At 45.2% G+C, this 22,409-nt stretch overlaps 1 protein-coding gene across 1 annotated transcript; it reads right to left on the bottom strand.

The window, feature by feature from the left end:
* Positions 1–3,494: 3,494 nt before the first annotated feature.
* Positions 3,495–4,428, bottom strand: noto (notochord homeobox). Its single transcript, XM_053845757.1, has 3 exons — positions 4,056–4,428; positions 3,784–3,971; positions 3,495–3,698 (listed from the first exon to the last, which is right to left on the bottom strand). Exons 1-3 carry the CDS (start codon positions 4,426–4,428, stop codon positions 3,495–3,497), a joined length of 765 nt encoding a protein of 254 aa, XP_053701732.1.
* Positions 4,429–22,409: the final 17,981 nt, after the last annotated feature.

Raw genomic sequence — 22,409 nt, 5'->3', positions numbered from 1 at the left:
TCTTCAAGAGTGTAAAACAAATACAGTGAAATAAATAAAATAAAGCTGTTTTCAAGAATGTAAAACAAATACAGTGAAATAAATAAAATAAGGCTGTTTTCAAGCGTGTAAAACAAATAAATATGTCAAACAAATACAGTGAAATAAATAAAATAAAGCTGTTGTCAAGAATGTCAAACAAATACAGTGAAATAAATAAAATAAAGCTGTCTTCAAAAATGTAAGACAAATACAGCGATTCAGTTAAATAAATACAATTCTGAAATAAAATAAGGCTGTCTCAAATAGGCACTAAAGCTCAATACAGCAATTCAAAAATGAATAATACAAGTATAACACGCCTATAAATGAGGCAAAATGAAGAACCGTACTGAATGAAATGAAGGAGCCATACATACATTTAAACAACAAAATATTCTGCGTCAGTTTGACAATAGCACAATAAATCATGTAGCTATATTCAGGTTTTTATATCACCTTATTTAAACTGAAGCTCTTTTACTGTCTTGTCTTTACAATATGAAATGAATTTATTTTTTGTTGTAATTCATTTATCTTAATAATATTGTATTGTATACACATTGTCTATACACATTGATATGGATCCATTTGTCTGAGAGTGATCCATCATGTACGTGGTGGAAGGTCAAACCTAATCTGCTGCTTAGATCCCAAATAACTTCCAATGAAAAAGGAATAGAAAAGCGACGGCAGTTTTCGATCAAGACATTTTTCCTTTGCTATGAAACTTCAGCTAAACTCGGTGAGTGAGTCCAGAATCCACACATGCCTTTGCAGTGGAGCTCCCTGACTCCCAGTGAATACAGTCGTCAGGAACTGCCACTTCCTGCTGGAGGTTGGAGTGAAAACACCAGTCTCCAAACACTGGTGGGACCGCTTCTCCTTGGGAGAGCTCTTTCAGTCCCACACCGCCTCAGAAGTCATTGTGCATCTCTATTGAGCCGCAGACAAAAGCAGCTTCTACTTCAAACACCAGTAATGAAAGCTAATGACTATTAGATGGAGTAGCAACCTCCTCCGCTCCACAAATAAAATGCAAAGGCAGATTTTCTCCCTATTTTACAGTGGCCCGCACTAAAACCTGTCCTGGCCATGAAGCACTGCTTATAACTCTCCATGAGAACTTTCACACCTTGGCACGAGCTGCATTACAACGACAATCCGAGCCGGAGTTTGACCCTTAAAACTCTTCAATGGAGAGAGGACACACACAGTCAGCTCTGCTGTGCGCCGTGTTGGAGGCTGTAAACAAAACGGCGTCTTTACAGGACTTTCAACAAAAACCAACGGTCTCAGGAAGCTGTGCTTTTACAGTGGAACACTGACTAATATCTTCAGTTATTTGTCACCACATGTGAGATGAGCCGTGGTCAGTCAGACGCTGCTCCTGCCTGGACAGTTGGGAAGTCATAAATGATTCCAATGCTTCACTACAAAGTGTTTAAATACAGTAAAACGACTTGTTTCATTCGCTTCTGTGGCCATCGGAAACGCTGCGGACCTCCATCTTTGCTGACTGAATCACAAGCCGACATGGCTCAGATGTTCAACAGTGGCGGATGAAGATGTTTCCTTTGCTAAGTAGCTTCATCTCAGAGACTTAAGAGTCTCCCGCCAGCTCCTGCATGTCTCCAGCCGTGAAGGTGTCCCGTGCTAATTGGGACGAGGAGCCCTGAGAACCCGGCGCTGGCCCGGCTCCCTCTCCAGGCTCCCCCGGGCCTCTGAGGGCTTCTTTCTGCCCCTCAATGGGATTACGCCGCACTGTGGAGAGAGCTGACGAGGAAGCTGATCACATCAGAAACGCCTCTCTGGGGTTTTTACACAAACTCTGCTCCTGCCGAGACGGAGGGAAGGCAGTGCGGGGGGGGGGACGCAGAGGCAGAGACCCCGGCTCACTCTGCTCAGCCTGCATCTGTGGTCCCACGTCTTCCCACGTCCTGCTAGGTAGCTGTGCCAGTGATGCTGAGCTGAGCTAGAGGCCTGTTTTTCCTATGACTCACTGTTTTATTATGCTGCTTATTGGAGGGTATTGGACATGTTAGGATCCATCCTGGCCTCTGCTCCCATCAACCCCTGCTGACCGTTACTATTGGCCCGCCCCGGTTACCCGCTCTGATGGACTCATCTGTCCACATTCTGCCGCCTCATCCCTCCTGTCTTCCTGACGCCTGGTCGGGTGGGAACACCACTGTCCCTGAGCTGCACTGAAGCCGGACACCTGCCCGAGAACAGGCGTTTTAAACAGATTAGACAGTGAGACCGCGGCTCCCTGGACCCGAGACAGACTGACCCCGACCACCCCGGGCTACAGATATCCTTGCTAATCTTCGAGCTGCTTATTTATTTGTGTAGCTTAATCGGAGGGGGGTCGCAGTGGCCCCCAGACTTCTGTCTAAACTGACTGAGATCTAAAGGAGCTGGGAATCCTTGTCTCTCTGGTCATCATCTGAAAGAAACTGAAAGGAAGTAAACTGGAACTGGAATGGAATGTAACATATCTATCTATCTCCATCCATCCATCCATCTCTCTATTTATCTAGCGATCTACCTGGTCTGATGAGTTTAGGGAGGAGTCTATTGACAATGATGTTTGCTGATGATATAGAGATATAGAAGAGAAAGTAAGGAGGGGTGGAGGAGAAACTGGAGGTGGAGAGAGGAGAGTGAAAGAAACTATAGAGAACTGGAATGGAATCTAACAGTCTCTCTGTCCATCATCCATCCATCTATCTCTCCAAGTGTCAGTTGAACATTTTAACTGCATCAAAACTACACAATACTTACAATAATATTTACAATTTTCACAAGAATCTTGTACCTGTGACTTGCAGCGTGTACAACCTGATACATGACTTCCCTCTTGGTGCTATTTTGGGCACAAATGACCACCTGAGAAGATCGCCTAATTGTATCTTCTTGAATGTATGCTAATGTGTTTGAGTCGCAGCGTGTTGGTAAATGTTGGAACTTAAAAGTGGAACTTCTGTTTCTCTCAATGAAGCGGGAGGAGGTTTCCAGGCTTCTTAGGTTGGGTTGCTTCCCCTGCGACCCGACCTTGCTGTAAGTGGAGAGCTGCTCTATTATGAGTCTACTACTAGTAATAAGGTGTGTTTGACCATGTCTTTAGAGATCTGATTCCATTTTCCTGTTTCACTTTGATCGACCTGAAAGGAGCAAAAATGGAGCACAGCTCTTGTGAAGCAATAAAATAAAAGCCTAGCTTTATTGTTTTCGTGTTCGCCGTGAGACCAGGTGAAAGTTTCATTTGCTTCTGTATGAAAGACAAGACAAGATTTTGTTTATGTATAAAATATATTTGGTTTGAGTTTTTCATTCAAATATACAAACACGTGCCATCATGATAAAAGAGCGATGGTAGTAGAAAATTAAATATATAACTATAGATCTATTAAATACTGAGTTTGCGTCACTATGTACAAGAGTCTCTCCTCATGGGGTCCGTGAGTGTTCGGTCAGCAGTGGTCAGAGAAGTCATCTGACACATCAATGTCCACGTCTGAGGAGTCCGAGAACTCCTCGTCTTCTTCCCCCTCGTTGCCCTGAGACCCGGGGCTTTTCGGGGGCGCAGCCAGACCCAGTTTGGCCAGCTTGGCCTGCTGCTGCTCCAGACTCTGCTTGCGCCACTTGATGCGTCTGTTCTGGAACCAGACTTTGACCTGGAGGAGAGAAACGAGACGTTAGATCCAGGGGACTGAGAGCGGGCGGCCGTGCTGGTCGCTCGGGCAGGTTGGTGAAACACACCTGAGCTTCTGTCAGCTGCAGAGCTGAAGCCAGCAGGAACCTCTCGGAGCCGACCATGTACTGCTGGCGGGCGAACTCCTTCTCCAGCCTGGACAGCTGCTCGCTGGTGAAGCTGGTGCGCATGCGCTTCGACTTTCCACCTTTGCTTTTGAAAGAGTGCAGTCCTGTGTTCATTTTGGACATCGGAGCTGCGGATGGCAATGAAAGGTTGGTTAACATTCAGAAGAAAATGGGAAGAGCGATCACAAGCTCTGGCTGTGGCGCGTAATTACCTTGTGCGTAAAAGCCGCGGCACGTCGTCTGGTAGCTGTACGGCGGGCAACAGTACACGGAGTATCCAGGCTGCGCGTGCACCGCCGAGTGCAGAGGCGAGTACACGTACGAGCTCGGCGAAATCGGAACACCCATGTGGCCGCTGAGCGGCAGCATCTGGGCCGCAGGATGGTGGTGGTACTTGACTTCGGTGGGGCTGGCCCGGTCCGCGCTGGTGTCCTCCTTGGCCAGCAAAGCGTCAATAGTGAAAGACTTTCCGCTGACAGGTTTGCCGGTGCACTGGTTCCCCGGGAGCGGCTGGTGAAGCGAGGCCGGCGCGTAACTGCGCACGGAGTATCCATACGATCCAAGGGCTCGGTTCGCTGCCTGCATGCTGCTTGCGCTGGTGGTGTCGGCTCCAAGTGCAGAGAGAGAGAGAGAGAGAGGGCGAATGCTGTGTCGCTGCCTGGGCCCCGCATTTATAGTCGACCTGCGCCCGGAGGTGTCAACAACCCCCCGCGGCTCCTTTGTCTTTCTAATGCGAGGATGAGAGGAGCGAACATCCCGACAACGTATCCAATTAATTGGCGCAGTAGTACAAGCTGGGATGGTCAAACATCCTCGTCCTTTGAATGAGGAGGCTTTTGAAAAGTTCTGAAGGGGGGCAGGGGGGGGGCGAGGGAGATTTAGTGGCCTACAAATTCCTGCATGGATCTTAGTTCCAAAGGTGAGCAGAAAGCCTTGATGTTATTAGGCGCCTGGGCAGATGCGCTCCATCCGAGCCACTGTGTCCGTTTTGTGTCGTGTTTCCAGGCCGATTGCGAGGCATTTAAGAGGCGTGAATCCCCCTCTGTGTGTGTAATCCTTCTCTATAAAACCCAATGAGCTCTATTTTCCAAAGTGTGTCTTTTCACAACCGCGGTGTCGCTCTTAAAATTGAATCACTGCAGCGCTGTCACGGAGGCGTCAAAGGCCGCAGCTGCTGCCACTGAAACGACGCTCATCTCGCTGCGTCCATTGTGCCGCTCAACTGAGGTGTTTTCCTCTTTATTCGATGGTACATGAAAATGAAAATCCTCACGAGGGCCTTGATCGGCGACTTGAGAGGAAGTTGACCTCGCGTCCAAACGACGTCTCTTTCAACTTGGATTATTGGCAGCTCTGCAAACTCCTCCAAGCCCATTCCCCTCATTTCAGAGCGCCTCTGAAGCCTTAAGTAACTGTTAAAAGCCATCTGAGGGCCGCTCCGTTCCCTTTGAGCTGCGACTTGTTATTTATCCTGCGCGCTGACACTTGACTGTCTAATGAACGGGGCAAACACAGACGTCCTCCTCCAGAAAGCAGCGCGTCTGTGATGCGCCCGCGCGGACCACCCACTCCACCGCCGTGTTTACTGGCTGAAAACCTCTGTTCTGACCACTCTTCCAATTCACATTCACTCTCGAAACTCTCTCAAACACGGGAGTTTTGATCACCGCCGTTTGAACCCCAAATAAATATGTCAACGTGTTGAGACTATTATTGACCGTTAAATGGTTTCAGTTCAATATTTGTAACGTCAAAACACATGATTCATTTTATGTCATGTCATTTACGCATTTTCACTTTATTTATGTACAATAGTTTTTTTTTTTATTTTTTATTTTTTTATTTTTTGTAATACAAGAGTAAACAATATACACAAATTGTCCAAAGTATATATCTTATCTTTTCTTACATTTCTTACATTTCACTTGTAAAATACAAATACTATTTCAGTTTCTATACATTTCTTTCAGTTTATAAGTACTGTAGCTATTTTTTTTTGTTATTTTATTTCGGACATGACATCCACAAATATATACACATTTGCCACAACAGTGTCTGTTGCCTAACTGCCAGTAATGTAATAATAATTTAATACAGTGAATCAATTAAATATAAACAGACTTTATTCCAGCCTTCATATGTAGCACATTTGTGTTTTCCTGCTTTCCCCTTAAACTGTGCAACATTCTAAACACTTGTAAACTTTGCATTTATTGACAGAATTACATCCCAACATTTCATAGTGTAAATAATGTGTTGAATTTCTCCAAAGCTTGACCTCGATTCCATTTGTCATAAATCATGAGTGCATCAGTGTCCAGTTTTAATTCCTAGCCAGAATAAATATTTCTGATGCTTGGATTCAGACGTTGATTGATTCGTTGCGTTTTATGTTGGGTTTTGCGTGTATTATAGCTGGAGCCCCGCAGCGCTGGACGAGTCCGGACTTATGTAAACAGCCACTAATGAGTGAGAGGGTCATTACTTGTGTCCCGGTGCATGGCCAACGCTCGGCTTGTGTATTGCAGCCAGACAAGGAATACGCTGCCTATTGTTGCGGCCTCTGCTCCATTCACAGTCATGGCCTGGGAGCAGAAAGAAGCTCTAACAGCTCATGATTTACAAATGAGCCTCTCACCATTAGAGGCTTTCCACAGTATCAGCGCAGCATGAATTGTTTCAGGCTTGGAGGGTTTCCCTCGACATGATTCAGTAACAGGCAGCGCTGCTGGTGCCAGCTTGAATTTTTAAAGATGGAAAGAGCCTTGACCGGTGAAGCTTTTTATGTACACAACACTATCGATGTAGACGAGTGGAGTGGGTATTAAACACGTACACGCATCTATTGTACAAATACAGGATGTTATTTGGATGATCAAGAACAGTACTGTTTTTGTTCGCTGACTATCTTTGTACATACAACATGACCGACATGTTGTGTTGCTTTTTTGGTCCCTCCGAGCTTCCATAGAAGGGAGTCATGTTCCGGGAAACAAAAGCTGCTGTAATCAATGCAACGGCGGCGAGAAAGACTTAAACCGTGTCATTTAAACCAGCATTTAGGCACGACACTCCTCACACGATTGTAATGTTAATGTGCTGAGGGAGAGCTGTGGTCCAGAGCGCTCCAGACCACCGAGTCAAGGCCAAGACCAAGGAGGCGGACAGAGACCAAACACAGTGCAGAAGATTCCCATCTTGAATCCAAACTAATTTACGGAACAGATCCGACATCAAATCCATCTGAGTTGCACACAACACATTTTATTGAAATATGATAAACGTTATTCTGTTGACAAATTGAAGGTGCACACACACGCATATACATATACATATATATATATAAACCACCATGGTGTCTATATTCAAGTTTTTATATCACCTTATTTAAACTAAAGCTCGATTCATGTCTTGAAAATATTTGTCTTAAAATGCCCCCCATACGTCCAAGTAACGTATTCTCTGCGGATTCCTCCATGTTCCTCCAAGTGTTTTCAAAAACAATAGACGTTCCTGGTCAAAGTTGATGCATTAGCAGCAACGGCTGAGCCCATGATGGAGCAGGTCTGCATGCAGGCGGTGCCAGAGACAAGGCCAAGACCTTGAAAAGGGGTCTTGACTTCGGTCTTGACAGAGACCGGATGGACTCAGCAATCATTTCACTACCTGACACGTTGTATTGATGATATTCAGCTGCTTTATTGTCTCATGAATGCGGCCTGTCCTGGTTCAAACACAAGTGGTAACTGTATTTGGAGACTGAGGTTGCGCAGGTGAAGCCCTTCCTTTGAGCAGAGCTACTCTTTATTTCAAACGTAAGCCTGTTGAAGCCCGCTCCCCGACAGATGCGGGCAGCAGCAGCATGGTTCTGGGTCTGTGTGGAGCGGTCAGATGCCAGTGATGACAGCGAGGTGAGAACCAGCAGAAGCGGACTTCACACGTGATTGAATGAAACAAAAGCATGGAGAAACACTGTCATCATTATTATGATTGAGCTGAAAGGGGGAGACTTCTGTCACCCCCCTGACACATTCAACAGCCACTGTAACCTGCCTCTTTCCTGTCCACACGCATCCATCACTAATGGCTTTATGAAGCCATTTACACAACGATCCTGAACGACCGGCCTCTGTCGCCTTGATGCTGGGATGGAAGGGTCATTACCGGGACCCGCTGGGCCTCGGACCTCACCTCCACTATGAATGGAGGCGCAGTGGGCCGCCAGGTACCAGTGTCTGGCTCCAATACACATGGAGGCTGTGGCAGTGGAAGACAGCTCAAAACTCCTCCCACTTTTCACCTATTATGGGATGGAATTCTGCAGTCATTTGTTTCCTCGTCGGATTGCAGTACTGTGTGATCCAACGTTTTGCTGAACCATGACCATTGCATCCAGCCCTCCCACCCCCCTGCTCTTCTATGGTAATACCGAGGCGCTCCTACCTCATCTCTCTCTGCTGTCCTGGGTCTGCCCTCTGGTCTCCTCCCTGTGGGTCATGACCCTCAACCCTACCTGGGTGTCAACTCATATCCACCGTCCATCTCATCCCAGGCTCTGCTAAACCTGGTGGTGCCTGACAAAAGCCTGCCAGAGCTGTGTAGCTTTCAGAGACCTGGGGTTTAACTAGTTTTATGTACATGCACTGACAAAATCACAAACACGTCACAGGCCATTGATCCGTCTCAGTCTAAGACCAGTATCGATCGTGTTTGACCACCTTTTATTTCGGGTGAAAGGCTCCTTGATCCTTCTGCAGTAACAGGCTCAGTGAAACTAGTTTGGTCATAAGCTTGTTCACCTGTTTGTTGACACTCTGTCAGCATGTATTGACGTCACTATATTCAAGTCAGTGTCTTTAGGACATTTCTGTTCTTCATTCACAGTACTAACATGGAGACTTCTCTCTTCCTCACGCACGTCAGACTCAGAAACCACAGAAATAAACTCCTCCTTCACACAGCCCACCCTGGAGTTTGGTTCAGCACGTTGCTAGGCAGGAGACTGCCTCCCCAGCAAACCTGCGCTCGGCCATTATGATTCGAACCGCCTGAGCTTAATGGCTTCTCTGTGAAATTGACCGACTAATGTCGGCGCTGCATCTTTCGCATGTCGCTATGCAGATAGTGTGTGTTTAGCATTTGCATGTGTGGCAGTGGGGAGGATGCGTGGCCCAGCTGAGCAGACGTTAGCATTGACACCAGCTCGGTGAGGCGCTACTGTAGCGGCTCGACCCGCCGCAGGACTGCTGCTCTCCCCGTCCGCCCCGGGAAGTGACCGTGCGTGCGGGTCATTACCTACTTAATGAGGGATTAGCCTTCTCTCCCGACTGTCGACCGACGTGACTGGGTCCAGTCCCGTTGAAAGTCAAACCCATGCCGACACAGAAAGTCTAATTCTTGGGTTCATGTTCTCCCGCCTGGACAAGAAACCTCTCTCACGCCCCCTGCTGGTTCAGACTCCTGACTGGCAGTGTTAGTGCCCCTGCACTGGCTCCCCGTCCGCGTCAGAATCAACCAACGTAAAAGACGGTCCACACCAAACCATTGAAATAGTTCTTGAATTTCCTCGGACCTGGTGAGTCAGAGAAGAAGTCAGTGCTTGCACTGCATGCTGGGACTTGTAGTATGAGTGCAGTTCCCCGCAGCAGTCCATCACAGGCCTCATGAAATGATGTTGCAGGCACATTAGCCGATTTATAACACCTTATAACCACAAGTAAAGCTTCACCTTATAAACTATAGAACCCGTCCGGTCGGCTGCTGGGACCGGAACCCATCACGTGACAACAATTTTTACATTATATACATTATAATCGTTACATCTTCCATCATCTTCAATACGTCAAAAAAGTCAAACTTTATTTTTTAACTGAACAAAAACCAAAGTTTTCTGTTTAGTGTTTATCAATATCATGTATCTATTGATCTTTTTTGTTCCGCTCATTCAATAGCAATGGAACGTATCCTTAAAACACTCGACAATATTGTTGACAAATTTATGAATTAGAAAAAGTAAAAATGATATTGCAAATATGACAGTCAATAAAGCTGAGAGAATGAAAACATTGGACACCTACAGGTAGAGGCAATTACATAATATTAGTAATGTAATAAAAGGTATTTTTGTATATTTGAAAAAAAATCAAGAGATTAGTAGCTTCAAAAAGATTTTTAAATCTGTGTCAAAATGAGGCCTTTTAATAGAAAGTTTGCTTCAAAGTCTGTTTCAATATTTCCGGAAACTCACAGTTTGGCTAGTCGACAGCAAAGGTACAGTGGGAAGCAAAGACCTCGGTTTCAGTCCTTTGAACCTCAGTGCACATCTCTGTGTCATCAGGAAAAAGTCATGGCGGATATTGCTGTGTGTCCATTTGGGATGCGGACGCGCATCAAGTGCGATGCCGACTCCACTTGACTTGCTTTCCAAACACCAGGGTGCAACCATTGACGCGGGGCCCCTTCCCAGGTGCTTGGAGGCTCTGCAACACAGACACCCTCTTTAATGGAGGTGAGAATTGGCGGGTTGGACTTTAACACTTGACCCGTGTTTACACTTCCTGTGGGTGTCAGGGCTTGTCCATAAACCACTGCGGGCCGGCCGCTGCATTTCACTGAAAGGAGAAAGCGTCGGCGCTGCTGCGAGCTGAATGCTCTGCTGCTCCTGTGATTATGAGGAGAGGCCATTTCCTCCCCTCGCATTCTCTGTTTGCTTATATTACTGCCACACTTCCTCCCTCCCACCCCCCCACACCATGCACCCCGGGCCTCTTTATAGGAAAATGATGAGCAAGATCTGCCTGAGTCACTGGAGGCTCATCATGTGACCATGTTGCTCCGCTGGCGTCAGTCAGAACAGTCAGGACCTACATTACAACAACAGTAACTCCTGAAATACTGCGTACAACTTCTGCAAATCAACGCTATTACTGAACATGCTGGAGCAGACCGGGGCAAAGTGCGGCCTGGGGCCATATGCGGTCCGATGTCTGTATTTTCGTGGCCCGTTGACATCAGACTAAAACTATCACTAATATGTTGTGATTTTTCTGGCTTTTTTTGTTCTTTCCCTTTTACTCCCCTGCACCACTTCAGCAGTAAATACAGCATGATCTTGTTTTAAGACTAGACTTGGGAACTTGAATTGAACACCTCTGTATTAGAGTCATGCAGATCGCACTATAGGTAACACTATTTTCGCCAGTCAACTTTAGCCAAATTAGCACAGCTTGAGTTGCTATAGAAGTAGATATAATAATACTAAAGTAGCACTACTACTGTTACTTCTGCAGCTACTGCTTTTATACGTCACTTTGGACAAGCGTGTCTGCTAAATAACATTGTTATGTGACAGTTGTTCTACACAAAAGCATTGGAATTATGGCCACGACAGCTACAACTGCATCAAATGCTGTGACAAGGAGAATAGTTTCCATCACTGTAAACACAAGAGATGCAGCCAAAGTCGGGCAAATCAGCCCTTTTGCAACACTTCCCTGCTCTTTTGACTTTTGACTACTCTCACCGTCACTGCTTCAGGAATAACAAATAAGATTCTTGCAAAGCTTGTTCTGGTGAAGGAGCTTGGCTGCCATGCAGTGACATCACTGCCAACGTGAGCTACTGCTTCCACTTCAAACACCTCAGCTACAACAACAGCCCTCTCTGTATCCATGATGAATGAGGCGCAGTAAAGGGATCATTCCTGTCTTTCTTGGTGTCGCCATCGAGCACGTTTGTGCTCTACAGCCCTATAAACACTTGGGTAATGGCCCACTTCTCGTTTTAGAGAGCAGGATGTGTTGACTTGTGTCTGGTCGGCTGGAATGGAGATGATGAGCCTCGAGGCGGCCATCGAGTTCTGACTTGTTCCTAGAAAGTGTTGAGAGTTAATCGCCGGTTATTGTTGTGGTAAGTGATTCAAACACCATGGGAACAGAAGGAACGTCTCCTCTGTGTTGAATATTGAGCTCATATGACTATTGATGTTTTCCTCACCAATATGTGTTGATAATGCAAGTTCAGATGTTGCTATGGTTGAAGAGTCATTTGACCATTTCAGTGACGGTAAACCAAGTTGGAAACCACAACAAATATTCGCACCTACTGACATTCAGTACAAACAGAATAATGTAGGTAAAACTTATGACACTGTAGGACACAAACCAATAGAAACCCATGTGCTTTCAAATATACTTAATTCTGATGTATTTGAGGTCTGAAATAGACAACGGAAAAGACGGACAATTAAGAAAAATAATCAAACGAGAAAGTTATGTTTCAGCTGCATCATAATGAAAAAACAGAAAAAATGAGACAACAACAATGTCAGTTTTATAGTTATATATACTCTGACTCCAGGCGGGCCACATAAATACATTCAAACGGCCGCATTTGGCCCCCGGGCCGCACTTTGCCCAGATCTGTGCTAGAGTGAAATTAAATATACGAATGACATGGAAACAGGAAGTGAGGGGGCATCATGACTCAGTGGTCGAAATCCCCCCAAGGTTCGTTCTGCTTTTGGGGCGACCACCAAGCTGATCCCAGGGACTGTAGCGGGTCACGGAGGAAAGGGGTGGTGAGGCTGTGGACACTATCAGAAGCCAAGAAGAAGACGTGAAGTGCTCTGCAAGCCAGTGTTGGTGCTGTCTGGTTGGTCATGACAGTCCCTAAAGCCTTCAGGGTCCTTCTCCAGCTCAGAGTGAGAGAACTTGTGCAGGAGTTTGCATGTTCAGGGGAAGCTGGAGGCACCTTGGTCTTCATGGTGTTGACTCGCTGTCCAGTCGGCAGCTGGTGACTCTCTGTCTCCCCACACCGACTGGAGGTCCTCCATCTGAAGGAGCCTCCTTCGCCACACTGTTTCATGAAGCTTCATCAGCCCATCACCAGTGTCATCTTCTCCTCCAGCAGTGATGGGTCGATGGAGCTGAGGGTGAAGTTGAAGCAGACTCCCAATGTTTCCGAGTGCATTTCTGTGTTGCAGGACGGTGGAACTGGATTGGTTGAGCTCTTGTTCCTTAAAGGGGCTTCTCCTCTTGGTCAGAAATGGGTTTGATGTCTGAGGACAGTTTTCTGTCACAAGCTATGGAGATGTCAAGCTGCCACTCTTACACAAACATGGGAGAAGATGAAACTGCAGATGGGGAGGACCTTTGTTGTCAGGCAAATCTCTGTGTGAAGGAGTGAATCCAGGCTGACGCCTCTGTGGTCGCTCTACTGGCCGGCCGATATGGTGCATTCAGGACAGTCAGGTGTGCTGCTGGCTTGTATTCTCACTTGTTTGAGAGCTGGCTCCAAACTGCTTCACTTCCTAAGCCAGAGTGACGTGATGGTGACTGAAGACAGTAGCTCTTCAGGCTTTGACCTTTCTCTGGAGGGTTTGTGAGATGACCTTTGAACTCTTGGAGCTGACTGGAAGAGGGTGGCATCAAAATTGACTTGTGGTTCTGGTGCTTCCTTGTTGTCCCACCAGTGTGGTGGACTTGGACTTGGCTCATCTCGACTCTTGTTGACTGGCCGTGTGTAACCAAGTGACAGCAGTTTACTGTGCTCAGACCTGCGTGGTCCTCCTTTGTCCGCCTGCGTGTAGCTCCGGAGACAATCAGCTGAGGATCAAAGCAGCGTCGCCCTGGAGAAGAGACCAAACAAAGACACTCCCATAATGGACTGTGAGTGCAGACGGTCCAGCTAAAGGCACATGACACCTCACTTCCCAGTCTTTTCACTTGTGCTCAGGCTGAATGAAATACTGACTGAGGACTTCAAACAGGACCACACAGGTGCTGGGGAGCAGGGGGCGCTGCTGAGTCTCTGCTGACATCTGGTGGACAAAAGAGACTCGCTGCATTTGTCAATGTACTGGAGTTTATATTGGGCCTAACCCGAAACACTCATGTGCCTGGGGCCATCTTCCAAGGACCTTTATTCTGAAAGTACACTATAGAATTCCATGAAAGCTCCATCTTATCTTCATCAGATCGTCTATTATCAGTCTATATGGGTCTTATCTTAGCCAAACTAAAACTCTGCCCAAGAAAAACACTATTTAACAACACAAATTATGATGCATATGGCCATCTTCATGGGAGCTGTATTCTGAAAGTACATGATATAATGCCATAAAACTTCCAGTGTGTCTTCATCAGATCGACCATATGAGTTCCACTGCAGCCAAACTAAAACTCCATCCAGGAAAACCATTCATGAACCATACAGATTATGGTCCGTACGGCCATTTTCAGGGGACCTTTATTCTGAAAATACAAGAATCCCATGAAACTTCCTGTTTATCTTCCTCAGATACAGGTAGTCTTCTGTCTAGTTCAAAATTGGCAAAAGCACGCAATTGTCCTTTGAAATCATTTATGGAGCTTTTATTTTGAGGTTTTCTGTGAGGGCCCGGCAGGAGATGGCTTTACCGTAAGTAGCACCTTATACGCGCAAGATTGAATTCGGCTTGGGTGCTTTCGTTTTCAGAGCCCAGTAGGTGGCGCTCTCTGCTCTAAAATCCTCGGATTTAAACGACCGTTTCAATGAAACCTCACACCATTCCTATCCAACAGCGCCATCAACTGAGCAAAGAGGAGAGAATGATGTTTTTGTGTTTCTTTCCTGAGGTTTTTTTTTTGTTTAGTTTCAGTCCATCAACGCAAATTGTTACTGACTGATATGTTGCCCTGAAAAAAAAAAAAAAAAAAAAAAAAAAAAAAAAAAAAAAAATATATATATATATATATATATATATATATATATATATATATATATATATATATATATATATATATATATATATATATATATATATATATATATATATATATATATATATTCTCGTGATGGTCCGAATTTATCCAGGTAAATCCGTACGGTACAGTGACAGTGTTTTCTGAGGCAGACAGCAGGGGGTAGTGTGGCTGCTGTGTTTGTGAGAGGAGGTGCGATCAATCATTGACTTCAGTTTGTTCCACCATAATAAGAAGTTTGGAAACATAACCGCGCTTGCTGAACTCATCTCTGGTCCTGCTGCAGTTCTGCATCCGGCGGCAGGGGGCAGCAAAGACAAATAAGTGCCATGACCCGGCAGCTCAGTGGAGCTGTGCTGGCCTCGGAGTGAGGGCTGTTTAGAAATGTAACTGTTCAGTCATGCGTGACTTTACGGCACGACAAACATGCCACACATCCATAATGTACCACATCATCTGTTAAGATATTTGGAACTGCAAAACAAGGCGCGGCTTTTGTCAAACGGAGCCAGAAAGTGGCTGCTGAAGATGACTCAGGTTCTGATGTCCCAATGTTGTCATGATGCAGTGCTGTGTATATTCGCCACATTATTGGTTCACAGATATGAGCTGAGGACAACTAGGTTTTATTCATTTCATGTAACTTATTGAGTTTTAAGTGTCGTTTTCACTCCCTTACACGTGAAAAGTGGGATGATTCCGCATTTCAAAGGACTTGTAGCAACCCCACATGTGCATCTCCCCCAATGACAACCTCAGTACCTCCTCCAACTCTTCTAACTCTGCTACCTGAGAATCGAAACCCTGTCACTCCTTTCTTCTTATAAAGCTTCTCTTTTTCTCTTGCTTCTATTCTGAGGACACTGGCATCTCCGCCATGCCTGCACTGTCTTCTTCGCCTCCCTTGAGCTGTGTTCGTCAAATACATGAGCTCATCTGGTGACTTTCCCTCTACTCATCTTCACTCTTCTCTCTCACACATATGCATTCTTTCTTGCTTCTACTGACTTTTATTCCTCCTCTCTCCACCTTCAGTTTCTCCTCCACCCCTCCTTACTTTCTCTTCTATATCTCTATATCATCAGCAAACATCATTGTCAATAGACTCCTCCCTAAACACATCCGCCAAGATAGATAGCTAGATAAATAGACAGGTGGACGGATAGATAGATAGATAGATAGATAGATAGATAGAGAGACAGACAGATAGATAGATAGATAGATAGATAGATAGATAGATAGATAGAGAGACAGATAGATAGATAGATAGATAGATAGATAGATAGATAGATAGATAGATAGATAGACCGACAGATAGAAAGACAGACGGATAGAAAGATATGCAGAGATATAGACAGATCGATACATAGATAGATAGAAAGGTGGCAGAGTACATTAAACCTGGAGTTGACAGTGTCATCATCTATCCAGAATCAATAAGTTCAGCGTGTGACTGTTGAATTGACTCACTTTTAATCCCTGACCTCATCAAAGATTAACAAGTGCTGTCTGATCCATTTCAAACCAGCTCCTGGACAGATGGGCCATTCAACTGCTGCCAACTGCTTGACACACACACACAGACACACACACAGACACACGTGCCTGTCACTCATAACGGGGCTAGAACAAAGGGCTGGTCTGGTGTGGGCTGTAATTCTCTGAACAGGACATCAGCCTCTTCATCAGCAGGATGGAGACACACAGTTGGATTAGCATAAGAAAAGCAGACGGATTTAATAAACTGTTCACGAACTTCAGTTTTTTTCAGCCCAAATTTGGTCCCTGCCGTGGAGGCAATGGACTTTTTGTGTCTCGGCCCTCACAACACACACAGGACGTCCAGGTGTCGTCGCGTCTGTGGAACATCGGCGGGTTAATGAAAGTGATCATGAAGTGTAGTCCTGTCATCGGGAACCCCCGACGCTCGGCCTGCACTGATGCTATCTGAGAGGGTGTAAACGGCCCCGCGTATTCACTCACAAATCCCCAGCAGCCTTTCTTCACAATCGGCTGCTTTAGTTGTAAATGTGTTTCAGCGACGCTTCGTCTTGCTTTTCAGCCAAACGTGTTTCACTGGCAATCCAAGTCTATATGTTGTACATGAGAACATGTCCATAAACGTGAACACCTAACACCTGGCTGGTGATCCACAACATCATGAGGTTCAACAGACTAAGAGTGTTTGGGCAGCAACATAGTTTCCTGATGTCACACACTCCGAATGCACTGCCACAGTTGAATAGCTGTTAAAAATCATATTTGCCACCCTCAGCAGTGTTTGATGCATCTAATGCAGATATTGTGTATTTAATTCTTGGTGGAATATAGAGTCCATTTAATTCATGTGTACAGCTGAAGATGGAGAGTCTGGTTTTTAAATGTCATCTTCCTTTAAACCCCCACTCACACGCTCGCGCACCTCCATTGTGTCTTTTCCCTCCAGAATTCCTAACCGGAGTCTCTCTCTCTATCTCTCTCTCTCTCTCTCTCTCTCTCTCGCTGGCTCGCTCCTCGTTGTTGTCCATCTGTCAGTTGGGCTCCTCCGGGGGCAGATGTTTACTCCTTCCAGGCTCTGAGCCTGAAGCTGTGGGGGTTGATGCAGTGACACTGGTGAAGACAATGAAACAAAATGACCAACAACAGGGCGGTGGAGGGGCCAGTTTGACAGTGTCATACTTCCGACGTGCTTCCGCTGGTTGCCATGGATACGGCACACAGGTCTCCAGATAACTAGAGCCTTGGACATTTAGCAGTATCATTGGATTTTCTCAGTCAACAATCAAAGGGAATTCTGAAGTTAGCAGCGCTGCAGTTAGCGACCCCTCCGGGGGATGTGACGGTTGCAGTGCATGATGGGACTGCTGAGGTTGCTCTCCGTGGACCTGCCATTAGACGTGGGGGTCACATGGGGAACATTTACAGTGCGGCCACGGGTCTTGAGTTTGACATGACTCCGTCAGTGGGGGCAGGGCAAGAGGAAAGGGAGTGACCCTAGATCAGTTTTAATCAACTGACATGTTGAACGAACATGGCGCTTCAGTTGTCTTTGTCCAACTGAGGTCATGGTTAAAACCAAAGGTTTCTCCTCCAGTTCAGCATGTTGGTTCTGTGTTGGCGGCTCTTTCATGCCAGCATCACAGTGACTCAGCTCCAGCTAAAGTCAGCTGTGCGGACATTTTGATCAGGAGCCACGAACAAAGCTTTTCACTTTTGCTCAGTTGGAAGCTTTTGTTTGACTTTTGTTTCTCGACAGATGAAGTTCAGTGGCTCCATGAAAAGCCGAGGTGTGGGAGAGTTATTCATTCTGAGCAGCAAACCTGAAATTTTGGTTCTAAATATAAGGAGGATCAGCGATGCTACACAGTGATGATGATGAAGGTTGACAACAAAAATCAACGTCAACGTCAAAACCTGTGCGTCGATGCGTCGTGTTGCTGTAAAACACACGCGGGCCGCAGGATGGGCGTCGAGAACTGGTTGTTATTCAGAAGCAGTGAGAAAATATCACCTTCTCTGGAATCATTCAGATATGTTCATTTCTGTTCCTTTCATTGGTTCCTGACTGAGGTCCGACTCCAACTGGCCGCCGTCGCTGCGCGCCCCAGGCTCCGCCTCACCACCTCCGACTGACCGCCTCAGTCACGGAGGAGTTTTTGAATTCTTCTCAAGGACCAATAAAGAGCTCAGTTTTAAAGAAGTGGAGCTCTCTGTCAACTGTTTCATGGTCCATGCTTCACCAGGTTAATACATACATGGATTATGTGTCATTATTTTAACATACTTGTTTCATAATGTACGGTGTCGGAGTATCACAGTGAGGTGATTTAAGCAACTTAAATTCAAAATAGCTCCAAACAAAGGTCATCGCGATTAGTCGACTGATCATAAACATCATGAATAGATTAGTCGACAAGGAAAATAATCGTGTGACGCCTGTAAGCTGCATGTACACTGAAACACTGCTGGAGATGGAAGTACTCGTGTCGAAGAGTCTGCCGCTGAAACTGTGGACTGAAACCACTTTACTACCCTACAAATGTGTCTCTTCTAATTCATTTTATTCCGAGCACTTATGAAGTAACATCCTGAGTGTCACGAAATATCGAAGAAAGATATGACAAAATAACGTGATCCAAAAACAGCGTTGCTCAGGCGGCAGCCCTGAGTTTCCATATTAGTTGGATTCTCGAGTTAACTGAAGACATTAGATCCTAACAGTTACCAAACTAAAATTGAACTAACTTATCTAGGTTTTCCAAAGTTCTTAGGTTAAACTGATACATAGCATTATGAAAATAACTAAAGAAATAATGCTGGCCTATCACATTAGTTTAAGGTGGTGGAACATGTTTATTTTATTTTATTTTATTTTCCAAAACAGTCAGTAAATTCTCATTTAAGCCTCGAGCTGGAGTCCACGCTGGAAAGTGTGAACCAAACCCGTAATTGAACGTAATTCAATTAACACTACAGGGACTTTATTCTGAGGAGTTTAGTCGAGGCTGCAATTTTTGGCACAAACAGCTACCGGTCATTTGCAATTGAGGCTAGCTGATGCTCTCAACTGGGGAGAACTTTGATTGTGTTTGTTATCTGAGTAAAGTTGTGGGTTTATTTAAATTTTTTCAGAAATCCTTAATGATGTCCAGGAGTTTATATGTTGGACTAAACAACTTTGGTGCAAGAGATTTTTATCAAGACTTAAAACGCTCTATAATAAATAAATAAATGCAGTGCAGAAAGTTACCTTGAATTTTTTTATGGTCTCAACCTTTTAATTTTGTGTGTTTGTGCCTCATAACACTGGTGTTGCTATTGTGTGAAAATGGTCTCATGATGCTTTTAAAATAGCCTTTTATTTGTCTTAAAGAAGAAAATTAGAATTACTGATGCGACAACACATCGTCAGTAGGGTAAAACTGACATGTCTCTCAACGGTCGACGTTTGTCGTGAGACTTATTTCTGATTGTCGGTCTCAAATAGTAGGTTAGGGTCAGTCTGTGGGTCAAAAATGCCTCTTTGATGGCAGGATATAACTGAATATATGATCAACCCGAAGGGTGATCAGGTTCATGGGTGCGTTGCATTGAATGCCTCGCTGCTGAGATGGCTGTGGTCAAGAGATGCTAATGAGTTCAAGTGTGGTGGAGGGTGCATGTCTCCTCTGTCAGTCTGGCTGCTTTGTACCCTCACCCCCGCGCTAATGACTCTTTTGAACTTGCCTCAATGTTAATTCTGCCGTAACGATGGAGAAAACACCAATGCAAATGAATGGGATTAGCAGTGGACCCGGGACTTTTCCACACAGCCCTCGGGTTCTCAGTTCAAGTTCCCGTCGGGGGTTGGATACATTTGTCGAGGTGGACATCTACGTGCGTGATTCTCGGTTACAAAGTCACATTTTTGTGTCCGGCCCATGCAGCGCCTCCTATAGGATCCTTGACATCATCTTAATATGTCCATTATTGAAGTTCTCCTGCTGCCATGAGAAGACACAATGATACTGTAGCTCTCAAACTTCACGCTAAAAGTGTTGAAACAGTTAGATTTGCTACAAGTAAGTCATATAAAGCTTTAAAACTTTTAGCTAGCTAGCGTGCTCGCTGTAGTCAAGCTAATAGCTACGTTGTTGGCTATCACTTTCCAAGATGGCCGCTTCAAGAATGGCGCCTGAAATAAGAGGATCCTTTTAGCTGCCTGAGGAAGGAGCCATTTAGACACTGGAGATGAGAGGTCAAAGCTGGAGCGTTGACTCTGTTACACTGGTAGAGAAACAGCTGCTGAAAAGAGTTTTCTCCGAAGCTCCGCTGCCCTGCTGTCGGTGCAATCAAACATCATAGGAAACTCTTTAGAGCCGAGTGATTGTGGCTGGTGTTAGAGTCGGAAGCTCCGGGAAGCCATCCAAGTGTTAAAACAGAGGCTTTGAACAAACAGGAAAAGGTCTAACACGCTGCTGTGAGAGCTAAGTTTGGCTCTGGCTGGAGGCTAAATCACAGTGTATGACACAAGTGCAATGTGAAACATCATTTTCAGGTTCATTTTCAACACAGTCATTTGTGAAAATAAAGTCTAGGCTCCTGAAAATATGAACTTTTTGGGTGTAAAAAACAGTGATCAAATCCCCAAAGTTTAAAGGCTCATTGATCTTCATGTCACAACCATCACATGTGGAAATCCATAATAAGATTGATGAAGTCTGTCATGAGATAACAGCAGGCATTGTTCCCCAAATGAAGTCATATTTTAAAATAATCATGAGGAAGAGCATGAGAGGACCCTTAACCAGTAAACACTCATCATAAAACTCAGTTTGTTTTTCGTGGATTTAAAACGAATTAGTGCTGGATTGACTGTTGTCATGCTGTTATCAATGCTGACAGTTTAAACCCCACCCCCCGTGTCAGTCATGTATACTTTGTCAGTCAATATAATGTTAGGAAATAAACGTGTGTGGGATCAGATCAAGAGGATCAGAGGTTTAATCTGAGACTCTTGAATTGCCTGCAGTTGAAGATAAGAGCTAAATGGATGAAGATAAAGCTGGAGTCTCAAATCTAAGCACCAATACTTGTTTAGCATTGCGGAAGCTCGAGTGTATAAACAGTTTGCAAATGTCGCTGAGCTTTGTTTTGTGTGTGTGTGTGTGTGTGAAAGGCATCCTGACGAGCGGCGGGGAGTCCGTGCAGGTTTGGTGGGAACAGAAGGTGTTGGGAGGTTGGCAGGGCTTTTATTGAAGGTGAGTCCCTCGTCTCTCCCCCCCGACCTTTTGTCTGCTCTGCGCTGGGGCGGGGAGTCCAGGTCCTCTACCTCTCGGGGAGATTCCACTGCACCTCATTAACATTGTGGATTTCAATCCCACAGATACTTCATTCGGAGGAGTGACAGTGAACGTCCCATCAGGTCAGCGTCACACCCCCCTCACGCAGAGCTGATACTGGCAGCGGCCCTCGCTGTGGGCTCTGAACTAGAAACCATTTTCAGACTCTTATATAAAGGTCCCAGGAGCTGAGCATCACATGGATTAATCCCAGATGAGACGCCGCTAATCCTGTCCACTCAGCCGTTTTTTAAGACTGATACCAGTGTCAGGGGGGACAGCAATTGATGACGTGATCCTGAAACCACCCGTCCACACATCGCTGTATATTTCTATTCATGACAAGGGCCTGGACTCACCAAACTAAATTCACAATCTAGAAACACAAATATTCCGTTCGTACGTTGTATTTCTTGACCTTCTTTGTTTGGACAAGCTCCTGAAATGACCAGAACATTGTGAGTGAGGTGATTTCTAAACATTACTCTCAGGTCAGAGTCGACCAAATGACCTGGTTCTCCTGAGGTTTCTGCTTCATGAGTGTTCTCCTATGGACAGTAAATTAGACGAGATGTCTTAAAGTCCCTTCAATTCATGGAAGAACGTGTAATCCAGTTTGGAAAAATAGATACGACTGATTCCATAAACTGTGAAGTATCTGGTTGAAACAGGTTACTGGCCTGAACCGGCTCATGAATCCACATGTATTTCCAACATACCATCAGTTTAAGACATTTTTCAAGCTTCAAATATCAAATGAACCAAACTCAGTTTGTAACATCAGGCTTGCTGTAGGTTGAACAGTTAAAGTGTGACAGATATTTGTGTAATCCAAGATGCCACACCGCTCTTGGGGTTGTTGACTAAATGAAGTATCCCAAAGGAGAGCTACTGTTTTGTATCCTGTTAGATGTAGTTGTTTAGATTAGATTTAAGTGACGGATCACACAGACTGTCTTTAGACGAGTCATTAATTCAAATAAAAGCAAAGTAAACAGCACAT

The sequence above is a fragment of the Synchiropus splendidus genome, chromosome 16 (genome assembly GCF_027744825.2).
Source record: "Synchiropus splendidus isolate RoL2022-P1 chromosome 16, RoL_Sspl_1.0, whole genome shotgun sequence".
Lineage (NCBI taxonomy): Eukaryota > Metazoa > Chordata > Actinopteri > Syngnathiformes > Callionymidae > Synchiropus > Synchiropus splendidus.
The sequence above is the reverse complement of the archived record's forward strand: the minus strand, read 5'-3'. Positions and strand labels throughout refer to the sequence as shown.